The sequence below is a fragment of the Panicum hallii genome, chromosome 6 (genome assembly GCF_002211085.1).
Source record: "Panicum hallii strain FIL2 chromosome 6, PHallii_v3.1, whole genome shotgun sequence".
Lineage (NCBI taxonomy): Eukaryota > Viridiplantae > Streptophyta > Magnoliopsida > Poales > Poaceae > Panicum > Panicum hallii.
Window position 1 is genome coordinate 2,989,533 of NC_038047.1, and position 13,100 is coordinate 3,002,632.

The window sequence follows — 13,100 nt, forward strand, 5'->3', positions numbered from 1 at the left end:
CCTTTAACTACAAAATCAGATAATAAGAACCATCCAACTATCCAAATCGGACAATTTAGCTCTTTACATGGTTTTCGAAGGTGGTTTTATATTTTTTTAAAATAAAAAGTTCTAATTAGATCTAAAAATAAAAACTAATTTATTTTAAATTAGAAAAATATGAAAGTAGTACCAAAAGTTTTCTAAAAATGTAAATTATCTATCATTGCTCTATTTAAATATTATTTATTAAAAAATAATAGACATAACTACACGCAACCAAATACTATAAATATGAAAAAATTAGATCTGAAACTGATAAGTAGAGTGTCAATAGATAGGTTATATTTTTAGAAAACTTTTGATACCCATTTTATTTTTTATTTAAACTGAATTATTTATAATTTTTTAGTTTACATTTGAATTTTAAAAAAATTTATAAAATAAAAAACCATATTTAAAACCACCCAAAGGATCAAATTTGTCCCGTTTCGATAGTTGGATAACCTCTGTTATCCGGTTTTATATTTGAAGGTTGAAAATTGGACTTTATGATAGTTTAAGGGTGTAATCGGATTTTCCCCAATAATAATATGGTGTTTTATTGTACAATGTCGATTTGGTGGGAGAGCCTATGAATTCGCTAGCAAGGATCTGCAGATATTTCCTGATGCGCCGGCCCATGAACATATGTGTTGCCTGATGCTTACGATTGCATAGCATGCATCTTGTTAGCTAACTAGTAGGGGCGGAGCCAAGCTGTGAGTTCTGGGTGCCGTCTTATCTAGAAAAAAATCTATAATCACTTATTATCTTTAAACTTTTACCATATTTCATTGAATATTATAGTTATGTTACATTATGAAGTGCCACATCTCCTTTATTTTTCTCTAGCTCCGCCCTTGATACTATACAACCAAAAAAAAACATAATAACCATTGGTACTTTTGTACATAAATAAAAGATTGAGACGATCTGGAAAAAAAATAAACATTACTACTATTGCATCTGAAATCTATGACTATAAACATGTGAACATATCAAAATGCTGAGGAACTCCAAGAGAAAAAAGGAAAAAGGAAGGGGACGGGAGAGTGCGGTCCTTCAGCGTTGCTGACAATTAAGCGTGCCGCACATGCAGCGCTAATCAAAGATTAGTTAAAGCTGATGATTAAGTTAATCCCAGCTCCGGCGCGTCTCCCAAGATCCGATCTGTCCTGCCCCGACAGCCAACCATCGCGTGCCACGTCGCCGCGGAGCCCACGTGGGCTGTCCGTCCCCCTGTTGACCACTCCGCCGAGCAAGCTCTCGTCGCCGTCGTCGGTGCTAGCTAGCAGCTGACATGCAGATGCTCATCGCCGGCCACCGAATCCCTCTACGTTGCTCACGCTATGCACGAGGCTCGCCTTCTGCACACGCGCTAGAAATTCGACGACGATAGAAGTTTCGGAGCATCACAGCGTGCAGGAGGCTGACTGAGTTTCGGTTGGTCGCTCCAACCAAAACTCTCACCCTCTAGCCGTGGCACACGGAACTCATGGCTAGATTAGTTCTAGGTCCAAATGTAACCGGAACTGTAGGTCCATAGTAGTGAAGGGTAGATAACGTGGAGCTATTTAGGAGAGAGTTGTACTCTATTGTATGATGGGTCTCATTAGCAGCTTGAACAATGGTGTTCTATTGATTTTTTTCCGAATTTTTTGGGGTCGGGTTGAAGTAGGCAAGCTCCACCCCGCGTATGTACCATCACGCCGCTAACTTGTCTCCGTGATATCAAGAAAGTCAAGAAGTCCGCTAGAGGTATGTTTGGTTGAACACCCATGTAGTAAAGCCGAATTTTGGTCGTTGATCACGAATGAGGGTAGTGCTTAGATCGGAGCCAAAATTTTGGCCAAGCACGTTTCCTGTACCAGTTTATTTTGACACTCATGGGTTGTTTGGCTGATTTATGTGGACCAATAATTTGTCCATATTTTTTTTTACGAAATATATTACAGACGTAAACCCTCGTACGCACACTCATGTGGCGGATCGGTAAGTTTGCCAGATAAGTCTGGGTCATCTATAGGGCGCAAGAATTGCAAAAGCACCATTAGTGTGGTGATGGAGTCGTTGGTGCATGATTGTACGCATTCTTCGTTGGTGCAGAGATCTAGAAGTTATTTTCTTTCACATCTAAAAAAAGGAAGCAAAATTTTCATCCAAACGGCCTGGAAGACCTAGAAAAAAGGCGCAAGATCGAATCTCATCCAACGGTCAGAGGGCGGCTTTGACTGACCAAACGGAAATTAAAGATTTATAGATCGATGCTGGCACCAGCGCGCGGTCAGCATAGTTAGCAACGACGGGATAGCTGAGACCAGGAGCTGCTGCTTCACGGAAACGGATGCAGCAGCAGCAGCAGCAGCTCAGGCCAGCTCGATGGCCAGAAGCTTCTGAATTTCCTCGAGGTCATCACCCGCCACGTCGGATTGCACGACCGAGATGCAGCAGCTAGCGGTGGTGGTCTCGCCACTGCACCTATGGCTGCCTTGCTCCATTCCATCCATCATCGCAAATATAGTCAATTCGGACGACGCCATCGCCCACATACAATACTGCTCTGCACATTTCACCATCGACGCCTACGTGGCGCATTGTTCATCAACTGCTTTTGTCTTTTCGATCGAGACGCTCGAGTGCAGCTGCGTGGCGTGCTTTAATTTGGTGAGCGAAACGCGTCGCCCTCTGCAAGCAAAGATGCATGATGGAAAGGGAAAGGAACCGGTTCATCGAGTTTACCCTTTTTAGGACTTGGTTTTGTTTGGTTAATTCTAATTTCCACGTACGCATGCATCATCAGACAGCTTCCTCGATCAGCTCTGGTCTCCTGGTCATTCTTTACCCTCGTAAAAATTCAGTTACTTTCTCCCCTCTCATCAGTAACTAATTAAATTCTTGAACCTGGTTTAGTTTGGTTAATTCCCACGCATGCATCATCAGACAACCTTTTCTCCCCTCCTGGTCATTCTTTATCCTCGAGAAAAATAAGTTACTTTCTCCTCCCAGTATATTTTGTCTTGTAGTTTACGCTCAACATAATCGAATAATGAACAAGCAATCCTATGATTGGCTTATGGTTTTTTTTATTCCTGACTAAGATGCAGTTTTTATTATCTTTGCATGCAAATATTCTATCGCATTGGGAACTAACACAGGGTACACGGACTAGTACTGAACAATCTTTCCATCCGGCACCTTGGATTGTTTTCTGTTTCTCCAATGGAGTGTACATCAGGGACAAGTGCGCTCTTTTCGCCATTTCTTTAGTGCAATGTCACAAACTGCGTGCACCAATGTTTATCCGATAAGATGATTCGAAGCAGTCTATCTTACTGATGCCAAGCACGCCAAAGATTCCAATATGCAAAGGAAAAATGTTTGCAAGATTCCTCCGGCCGAACGGATCGATTGTGTTTTGTAGATACGGGCAACACTTAACTAAGACGTCAAATGTACAAAAAGATTATCTCTAGTTTATGGTACATCTTTTTAGGAGAGTATCTTCTTCGGTTTATCAATGAAGCATCAGCCAGCATCCAAGTCATCTTGCAGCAAAACCTGGACATGTGCTGCTGGATCTTCAAGCCTCAGCTCCCATTAGCCCAAAGAGTTAGGCTGGGCTATTTGGCCCGACAACAGCCCAATAACATGAACCGATAGCATCCAGGATGGAATTTTTTTTAAAAAAAGGTTTTAAAAAATAAAATTCGAAAAAGGGATGTCGGTTGGGAAAAATTGGAAAAATGGGTACATTCCGCCCGTTGATCAGGAGGGAGGCGTGGGGCCGGGGACCAGGCATCCAGCCCGGCCAGTGGGCGGGAGATCCCCTGCTTATTTTTCTTGTTATTTTTTGTTGAAATTTATGTTTTACAAACTATTTGAAATTCAGACTTTTTTCAAATATAATATTTATTCGCCATACTTTTTTGTATACATATAAAATTTTAATTCAATTTTATGAAGAAAATTACTGTATCTAAAATTCGTATGAAGATGGTTAAACGATAACATTTTGCAACGTAAAATCCAAATATTACGATAGTACGATACATCAACCAATTAAAAAGAAAATAGTATCATACAAAAACAGTTTAAATATAAAAAGTCCACCGAATCAGGAGTATCTACCCCGCCTGTCCCGGACCTTGCGCTCTCTTCGTCCTCCCCTCCGAGTACGTAAATGCATATGGAGAACAGTGAGGACGAGGCGGAGGAGGTGCAGGCATGAACGAGTCATCTTGGGACTGTGCACCTGGAGTGTCATATGTCTGGGAGGGACCAATAATGTCAGGCCCGGCGCCGCCGCCCACCAACTCCGACCAAGTGACGGAGCCGCCCTCCCAGTCATCCCAGTCCGGCACACCGAATGGACCACTGTGTGCAGAAGCTCCCATCGACCATGCATGCTGAGTATAGCACTAAGAGTACGGAGCAGCTGGCGTCGAACCCGACGGGAGAGACGTTCCTGGAGCATAGGCGCCAAACGTCTGAAGCACCGTTCTTGCGGGAGGAGGTCCCATTGCCGTCGAGTGCATAACTATAAAAACAAACGAAATTAGTCGTGTAAATCAAAGTTGATCGAAATGGCAATTATAAAGGACTTACAGTTGGAACTAACGGCAGTACCGCTGGACGATGCGTGCGGTGCTGCAGAGGTCGATGGGCCAGCTGTGTACACGTGGGCGGATGCATGAGATGAACTGGAGGCCCCCACGTCGTCTCTGCCGCGACACGTCAGTGCACGTAACGCTCGCGTCAAGTTATCTTGAATCTTACGAAAGCTGTCTTTGTACTGTGCGTCCGGTACACGTACTCCACGTTCAAGCAAGGTGATTTGAGATGTAGCTTCGACCTCCGCGCAGTTGATTAGATCAATCTGCATACGTAATGGGAAGCAAAGTAATATTGTTATCGATTTTTTATAAAAAAAGATTTAGTAATTGAAGTTGCGAAAGACGTACCGCGCCACGCTGTGCTTGATCACGGTAGAAGGGATACGTGTCCGAGATGGTCGGCTGGTGCTGATGCTCCGCGTCATCAATACGTGAAAGAGTGATGACCGGACGCGTGCGAGTGAGGTACCAGCGGAGTATGCACCGTAAGATGCCTCCGTGTGTGGCTGCGGCTCGTCCCACACATCGTTAGGTGCGTGTAGCCACCCTCCTACGTACTACTGCAGCTTGACAACCCAGTTGACCTCGTTGGCATGATATCCCCTGCGCAAATATCTGTTGCAAACATTTGAAAGACAACATTATTTCATGATAACGATTATATAATTAATACAAAACGAGTTATCACAAACTTACTCGTGTACGCTGCGCGGCACGGCCTGGAACGCTCGACATAGGAGAGGAAAGTGCTGCCGTCGCCTGAACTGCCTCATCACTCGCTCGACGCAGTACGGCTCGACGATAATATCGAACACTAGGTTCGCCTTTATGAGCCGGTACATCTCATCACGCGTGCAGAGGGAGGATAACCCGTGCGGCGCACGTGTCTGGACAGCCGCAGCGGTGTACGGGGTCCAGATGACATCCTGTGGCCGCATCCGATCAAATTCGGACACAAACTGCGGGTATGCTTTCTCGAACCTGCTGATGTGCCCAGCTCATCTTCAAAATTACACAACCGCGTCGGTACTTTGCATATACAGAAACGTACAACAGTAAATTAAAGAGCGTACCCGTCGATCGGTCCAAAGCGAACCCATCGTGGGGCTATCCTAAGAAATATATCTGAAAACTATTGAAATTATAAAAACTATTCAAAATATAACTACCCTAAAAAATATATCTAAAAACTATTTAAAATAGAACTACCCTAACAAATATTTCTAAAAGCGATTGAAAATACTGAAAACTATTTAAAATATAACTACCCTAACAAATATTCGTAAAAACAATTGATAATTATACGACTATAACAAGAATATACCTCCAAACCGACGTGTGAACAGAGTTTCGCCGCTTCCTCTCCTCCCTTTCTTTTTTTGTTAATTTTTGCTGAATATTATGAGAATTAGGGGTGGATGGGGGCTTAAATAGTGGGGGAGGGGGTGGTGACGTCCCGCCCGTTGGGAGGGCGGGATGCCCCTCGGGAGACCTCCCGCCCGTTGGATGGGCGGGATGCCGCGTTAGGGGCCTGGGAAATATTTTTCGACCTCCCGCCCGTTGATCGGGCGGGGGCACCCATTTTTCGAATTTTTCCAAACCGGCACCCCTTTTTCGAATTTAATTTTTTTAACCCTTTTCTAAAAAAAGCTCATCCAGGATGCACCACGAGTCCATGACTTCCAGCGCACAGATTGCACAAGCATAGCAATGAGACTTAAAGAGTTCAACTAAACAACAGAACCAGTAACCCTGCTATGTTCTAGCAGTTTTCCTTCCCAATATAGGTCTTAGAGTTGATCTTCTCTTAAGCATGCATACAGCAGAGACAACAGGGCCTGCAGCAACATAATATTCAGACCAACACCGCACATTCTTCTGGGACCAGGTTTTGCGGTGCCATCTACAACTTCTATGCGGCCTGCACCAGCCGAGGTGAAGGCAGCCAGGTACTAAGCGAGGGCTTGCCTTCCTACTCATTCTCGTCTATCCAATCACCATAGATCCTGCTGATCTTGTCAGGACCCTTCCACTTCTGAATGGGCCTTTGCACGTGCCCGGACCTCTGGCTGACGATGGTGGAACGCTGCGACTGGATGCCTAGATGGTACACGTCTGCGTGAGGGGGCATGGCGGTGGATGCAGCAGCAGAATCTGCAGGGGCTTTTGCAGAAGCACCAGCTTGCTTCGAGTCGGGAGTGGACGCGGCATCCCTGCTGTCTATGTCGACAAGTCCCCCACCATACTTGTGAAGTTCTGCGATTATACACACAGCATGTTAAGACTAAATTACATCAAGAACTTGGGGTATACAAATAAGAGAGTAAGCACATGACCCGAGCAACAGTTCATGCACCTGACTGAAATTTCAGTATTGCAATGAACACTAGTCTCTTTGTAACAAATGGTCACCTCAGCCATATGCCCATATACATGAAATGGAAATGTTAAGCAAGATAAAGACTGCAAAAGAAATATCAGATATCCATAGCTGATCCTAAGGTAGTGCAAGATAAAGACTGCAACAGAAATTCAGATGTCTGTAGCTGATCCTGAGGCAGCACAAACACAAACCGTCAAAAAGAGAGCTACGCAGGCACGTGACATTCTCTGAACAACACCCAACAGCTCATTGATTGAATCTAAGATGAAAGCTTGGCACGAGATACGAAATGGTCATGTTAAATTACAACTTGAAATACCAAGTCACACTTTTTCCAGTAGTAAAAAGCTTCATTGGAAAGGTTTCCTTTTCCATGCTGGCACCCAACTCAACATAATGAACTCATTATTTGAAGAGACAAACATAGAGAGCTATATTCTGAACAATCATCTCCAACCTCATCGGAACTGGAGAAGACACTACCTGTCTACACCTACAAGCAAGGTTTACTAATAAACCCTAAACATCTCATAGGCCCAATAGATTTCTTCTAGAAATTCACTAGCATATGAAAAGCATAGCATACATTTCCAAGTTCCAATCATAAATGACTGAAAAATAATTTACAAAACAATAGTTCAAATCAGAGTAATCACTATGAAAAAACCACATGTGCCAGCATCATTTACTTCATAAACGATGTAATATTCCCATGACACAAGATAGAAAAATATACCCAAAAAACAATATTTCAAAATTGTACTACTATATATTGTTGCTAATCATGAAACACCATCGATATTGCAACCTATCAAACCTAGGATCTTAAACAGGGTCAGGGATGAAATGGAGACGACTAACATTATAGACTCCAATGTTTCAACTTTCAACTAGAGGTAATAATATAACGATGTATCATTCACAAACTACTTGAAAGATACAAAGAGTGGACATATTCAGTTTTGGCACAGGTTGAATCATAATTGAATACATTAGACCCTATATGGATGAATCAGGAAGCATAACAGACTAATGATTGAAGGCGCATATGAAACCCAAGACTCACCAGCAGCTCCATGAGCAAAGTGGCACTTGCTCCCGAACGGGCAGTATCCAGTCATCTCCCACTTGTTACAGATCCTCGTCTTCCAATTGGATGGCTTCTGCACCATTCCCCCGGTGGCAGAGGTAGCATTGTATCCCCCACTGCCAACTGTGGGCGAGAGACTGATGGCCACGCTCTCCCGCGCCTTGGACTGCTCATCATGCAGGAATGTGCAAGCTTCGCCGTAGGGGCAGCCCTCCTCGGTGTAGAACTTCTTGCAGTGGCGGCCCTTGTACGCCCTGCCCCCCTGCGAGCCACCTCCACCACCGTCCCCAGCCACGACGCTGCCAGAGGTCATGATGGGGATCTGGTGCTCCTCCCGCTGCTCCGTGGCCTCCTCGTGTGCGGCCACGATCTCCTGCCAATTGGGCGGCGGCTTGCGGAGCTCCTCCATGCCATGTGCGAAGTTGCAGTTGGTGACGTAGGGGCAGGTCCCGGCCCGGAACTTGCAGCAGAGCTTGGTCTTGAAGAACATCTTGCCGATGGCGCGGGACTTGCTCGTGCTGTTGCTGCCCCCGCTGTCGCCGCCGCCTCCTCCTCCGCTACCGCCCCCGGCCCCGCCGCGCGACTTCTTGCCCGGCGGCGGCTGCTCGCTCCCCGCCCGCGAGGAGGGGTTCCGGTCGCCGTAGCCGGGGTCGTTGCTCCACTGGCGGTAGTCGTCCTCGGTGGCCCAGATGGCGGAGTCCCCGCCGGCCGACGGCGCCGCGTTGGTCCAGGCATCAGGGCCGGCAGCGTCCGGGATGATGTGGATGGCGTTGGTGTAGTCCATCCCAGCAGCTGTCGTCCCTCCAAACTTTGGGGCCCAAACCCTACCCTTCGACTAGCGCGCCCGCTCGGAGAGGGCGGAGAAGAAGAACCTAGTCAGACCACGGATCGACGGAGGTCAGTGGCGGGCCCAGGAATTGAAACTAGGGTAGGCCTAGCCAAAAATTTCAAAGCAGAATCAAGTACCTAATAACCAAATTTGCAATAAGATAACTGAAAAGGTCTCACAATACGTTCAATTCAACATATTAGTTTGGTAAGAGTAATGTTTCCGTTCTTCATGATTAAAATAATTAAAACATATTAATCATGATTAAAACAGAGTTCAATTCCCTACTCTGCTGATTGCAATTGGAGCAAAGAGAAAGAGTAGCGGTACCAATCAGTAGCGATGGGCGGAAAGCTGCAGTGGGCGACGACGGCGGGAGGTGACGGGAGCCCGCAGCAAGGCTCAGGCTGGACCAAGCGAACAGACGCGCCCCCAGGCCGCAAGCCGTAGACGCGCGGCGCGCAGGGCGGCGGGTGGAGCCGCCGGCCGCGCAAGGCGCAGGCGCGCTGCGCGAAGGGGCGGCAGGCCGCAGCCGGCGGGAGGGAGCAGCGCGCAGGGAAGCGGCCAGCGGGAGGGAGCGGCGCGCAGGGCGGCGGCGGGCGCGCGGGCGGAGGGCGGAGGCGGAGCCGTGCGGCCGTCGGGGAGAGGAGGGCAGGAGCCAGGCGCGGCCGTCAGGGTCGGTCGGGGGAGGGGTTGGGGGGCAGCAGGCGTGATCTCCTAGCAGCCGCAACTGGGCTTAGGGTTCGCTTGTTGGGCCATTTCTTCGATTTGGGCTACAAATTCAATGTACTAAAATTTTGGGTAGTTCTACATCTACCTGGACTACTCTATGAGCGCGCCGCTCGGGAGGATTCGGGTTGCTTGCAAGCCGCGGCTAGAAAATCCACGATAAAATCGGCCGGTGAATCGGGGAAGAGGAAGGGAGAATAGAGGGTTTTGGTTTGGTTGCTCACAGGCCAAAGAGAACCAATCAATCAATTCCCTCGAAGCCCCGGTGCTTCGACACACCTTTGCCCCGTGGCGGTGCGCCGGCGCCGGCTCGCTCGCCGGTCGGGTCGATGATACAGCTAACCAACAACGACGAGAGTGAGCCAAGCCTTTCATGCCCCGCCTTAGGTTAGGCCTTGGCCCATATTCCTACGGGCCTTGTCTCATCCTCAGGAAATCAGCCCATTTCCGCTGCCAGCAGCATGGCCTATGTATGGGCCCGGTCACTTCCTCAGGATTGCAGTTGCAGCCCATTTCCTCCGGCAGGCAGCTGCTTCCCTTCCATATTCCATCGCCGAAACATCTGACAGTGTGTTTAGAACCGAGGTTCCATAGTAAGCAGCGGGCTGGCAGTGACCGTTCTGCCCCAGTCACAACACAATCAAGTAGAGCATGAACAGCATAACCTGCCCTTGTCACAGCACAAAATTCATCACTAAGCACAGCTCTTCCCAGCATCACAGGACTCTGCAAGGCTTGGTGACAAGGTACTGGCACTCTAAAAGGGAGAATCGCTGTCCCTCCATGAAAAATTCTGAGCCAGATGAAGGGTTGAGAAACATGTGCTACACCCGTGAGACAGGCATGCATGTTGCTAGGCTGGTACTGCCGTACTGGTAACAATGGGAGGGAACGGTGGCCAGCACTCCAGCAGCGACAAAATTCAGATGGAGCTCAAGGATGGGTGGCGCATGACGAGGTTCAGCTGCAACTCAGAGTATGTGAGTAGCCCTAAAAGGTCAAAACAGGCACTGATTCTGGAGCCCTTTAACAATAGTTACTGTAGTGCAGAAACAAAAAATCTAAAGTAGTATATACAAATAACAAGGAATCCAATGGATGGATGGATGGGTGGATAGATAGAAAATCAACAGCAAACAAAGCACATATACATGAACATTATTTCTTCTTTTTTCCAAGACCATACATGAACATTGCTGTGAAGGCAGAACACTCTACTACAAAACAATTCATCCAGATAGTAAACTACTGCGATACATAATGGTAAATTCTACCATGGTACTACCGAGGGCACCTACATTACTAACTCGATGTGCCCTCTTCTTATACTACCAAACCAAAGTTTCGCCCCTGCAGCTGAGCCACAGATTTAAAGGTTTGTGGCGCAGAAACCCGGTCTTGAGGCAATTTTTTTTTCCTGCAGCAGCAGCAGCAACATACCCAAGAATTTTCGGAAACTGGCACTGATTACACGAGGGTTGACATATTTTCGGATGCGATTTCACTGCCGGTATCCACATCAGGGGAGCCCATTGCATACTCTTCGAGAAAGACGACCTTGTAATATGGTATTAATCGCCAGATCACCACGAAGTAAACCGTCATAAAAGCAATTAGCCCCAGTGCCACTGGTAAGTCATTGCTCTCCAGAAAGTACAAGGACTGTGAGTACATGACGTACAGAGCAATCGTGAACCCCTTGCATGAGGATCTGCAAAGAAACAGCAGCGGACAGAGTTAGTCATGATGGCTTCAGGACGGTGCTGGTTTGGAAGTTGGAACAATGGAAAGAGACATGATTGTATCACCAGCAGAATAAAAATTAGGCAAGTAGAACTGCCCCCAATGCGAGACAAAGATAAGAATTGATGATGCAGTATCAAGGCATGCCTTCGAAGAACATTGCCATTTGCCAAGCCCAAGATTAAGCTTTCCCTCAAAAACTTCCCAAACAAATGTCTCTATTTAATTACTGCATCAGAACAGTATTCTAACTAGGGATAATTTGATTAGAATATGTTAGACTGTTATTCACGCAAGACAATGTACAAGGGTTAGCTGACAATGCTATAAGAAGAATAAAAGCAAGCGTCTAGTTCGGATAGCAGCTCTTTGATGGACTGACTATCTGGTGGACAAGAAAGGATGCTTATCGTTTTAATAATGAATTTCCTACTGATCTAGCAGTGGTCGAGTTCTTGGATGGATTATGTCTGGGTTTGCAGATATGCGATGAAGGTGGGTGGCATGCTGCATAGGTTGCCCAAGATTAGCAGACCTCCATCAATTGTTAAGATTGCAGAGTTCAATCAGTCATTTCGCGGCTGTAAATCTCAGATTACAACCAAAGACCACCCCCAATTCCACGATCATAGATAGACTCAGGGACGCGGGGGATACGAGAGCACCTGGTGGTCATTCAGATGGGAGGGGGCGATGAAAGAAAGCACGGGGTGCACTTACGGCGGCGAGCTTGATCAAAGCGGCCAGCCCATGGTTCTTGACGACCAGCCCCTCCGCCATGGGATGAGGTCCCAAGCGGAAAAGATCGAAAGGCTCGTGCTGCTTAAAATGCTCGTCAGCCGCTCCATCTCCGCGCCGTGCCCTGCCCTGTGGCTGCCTGCGAGGACCGTCCCGTGCTTCCTGATTTATGAAGAAGGGTAGGCGAAGGGATCGGGCTCGGATTTCAAGTAGCGTGGCACCACCATTGGATTCCTCCCGAGACAATCCGAGTTCTACTTGGAGTCGGTTTGTCTCACCTCCCTCTCCATGCGTTGCCCCCCGCCGCCGTCGTGCGCAGCTCGCCGAGGCACGACGGCGCTGCTGAACTGGCTGGAGAGACCGGCGAGTGGACTCGCCACAGCCCATCCGCTTTCCAGCGCTGATTGATTAGTGTTGGTCTCGGCCCATGGGTCTGCTTCAGGTATTTTCGGTTGGGCTTGCGGCCCAACACCGCTGGAGCGGAAGCTGAGGTCGCCGTCTTCCTCCTCTTGCCTTCATGTCAATACTCGTGCTCACTCATGGCGCCACGGCGGCTGCTCGAGGATGGAGAAGAGATTAGCATGCTAGAGAGGAATTCGTTCCAAATTTGAGGTCCTAGCGGGGCGGACGGACGAGCTGCCGGTAGTCCAAAGACCGGAGCTGCATGTTGCAGTGCCGCCATGGCGGAACAGGGCCTTGCCGAAGCAATGGCGGAAACCGGAGGCTGGCCGGCAGCGATGAAGCTGAGACGGAGGCCAAGGACGAGACGGCTGTTCTCATGACAGTTCAGACATCAGAACGCAGAAGCAGCAGCACGCGCAAACATAGCTTCGGAAAGATCATATCAACAGATGAAACGATACTCCACAAGCTCCGCTTCAGGATCACCGGAAGCGTATCATCAGGGTTCAGGGGCACCATTCCACATCCATACTAATGCGGACCAGCACATTA

At 47.6% G+C, this 13,100-nt stretch overlaps 1 protein-coding gene across 1 annotated transcript; it reads right to left on the reverse strand.

Moving 5' to 3' along the window:
* Positions 1–6,345: 6,345 nt before the first annotated feature.
* Positions 6,346–9,603, reverse strand: LOC112897973 (zinc finger CCCH domain-containing protein 56). The gene is made up of 3 exons (XM_025966381.1): positions 9,267–9,603; positions 8,084–8,979; positions 6,346–6,890 (listed from the first exon to the last, which is right to left on the reverse strand). Exons 2-3 carry the CDS (start codon positions 8,889–8,891, stop codon positions 6,607–6,609), a joined length of 1,092 nt encoding a protein of 363 aa, XP_025822166.1. The 5' UTR covers positions 8,892–8,979; positions 9,267–9,603; the 3' UTR covers positions 6,346–6,606.
* Between the last annotated feature and the right edge of the window lie 3,497 nt (positions 9,604–13,100).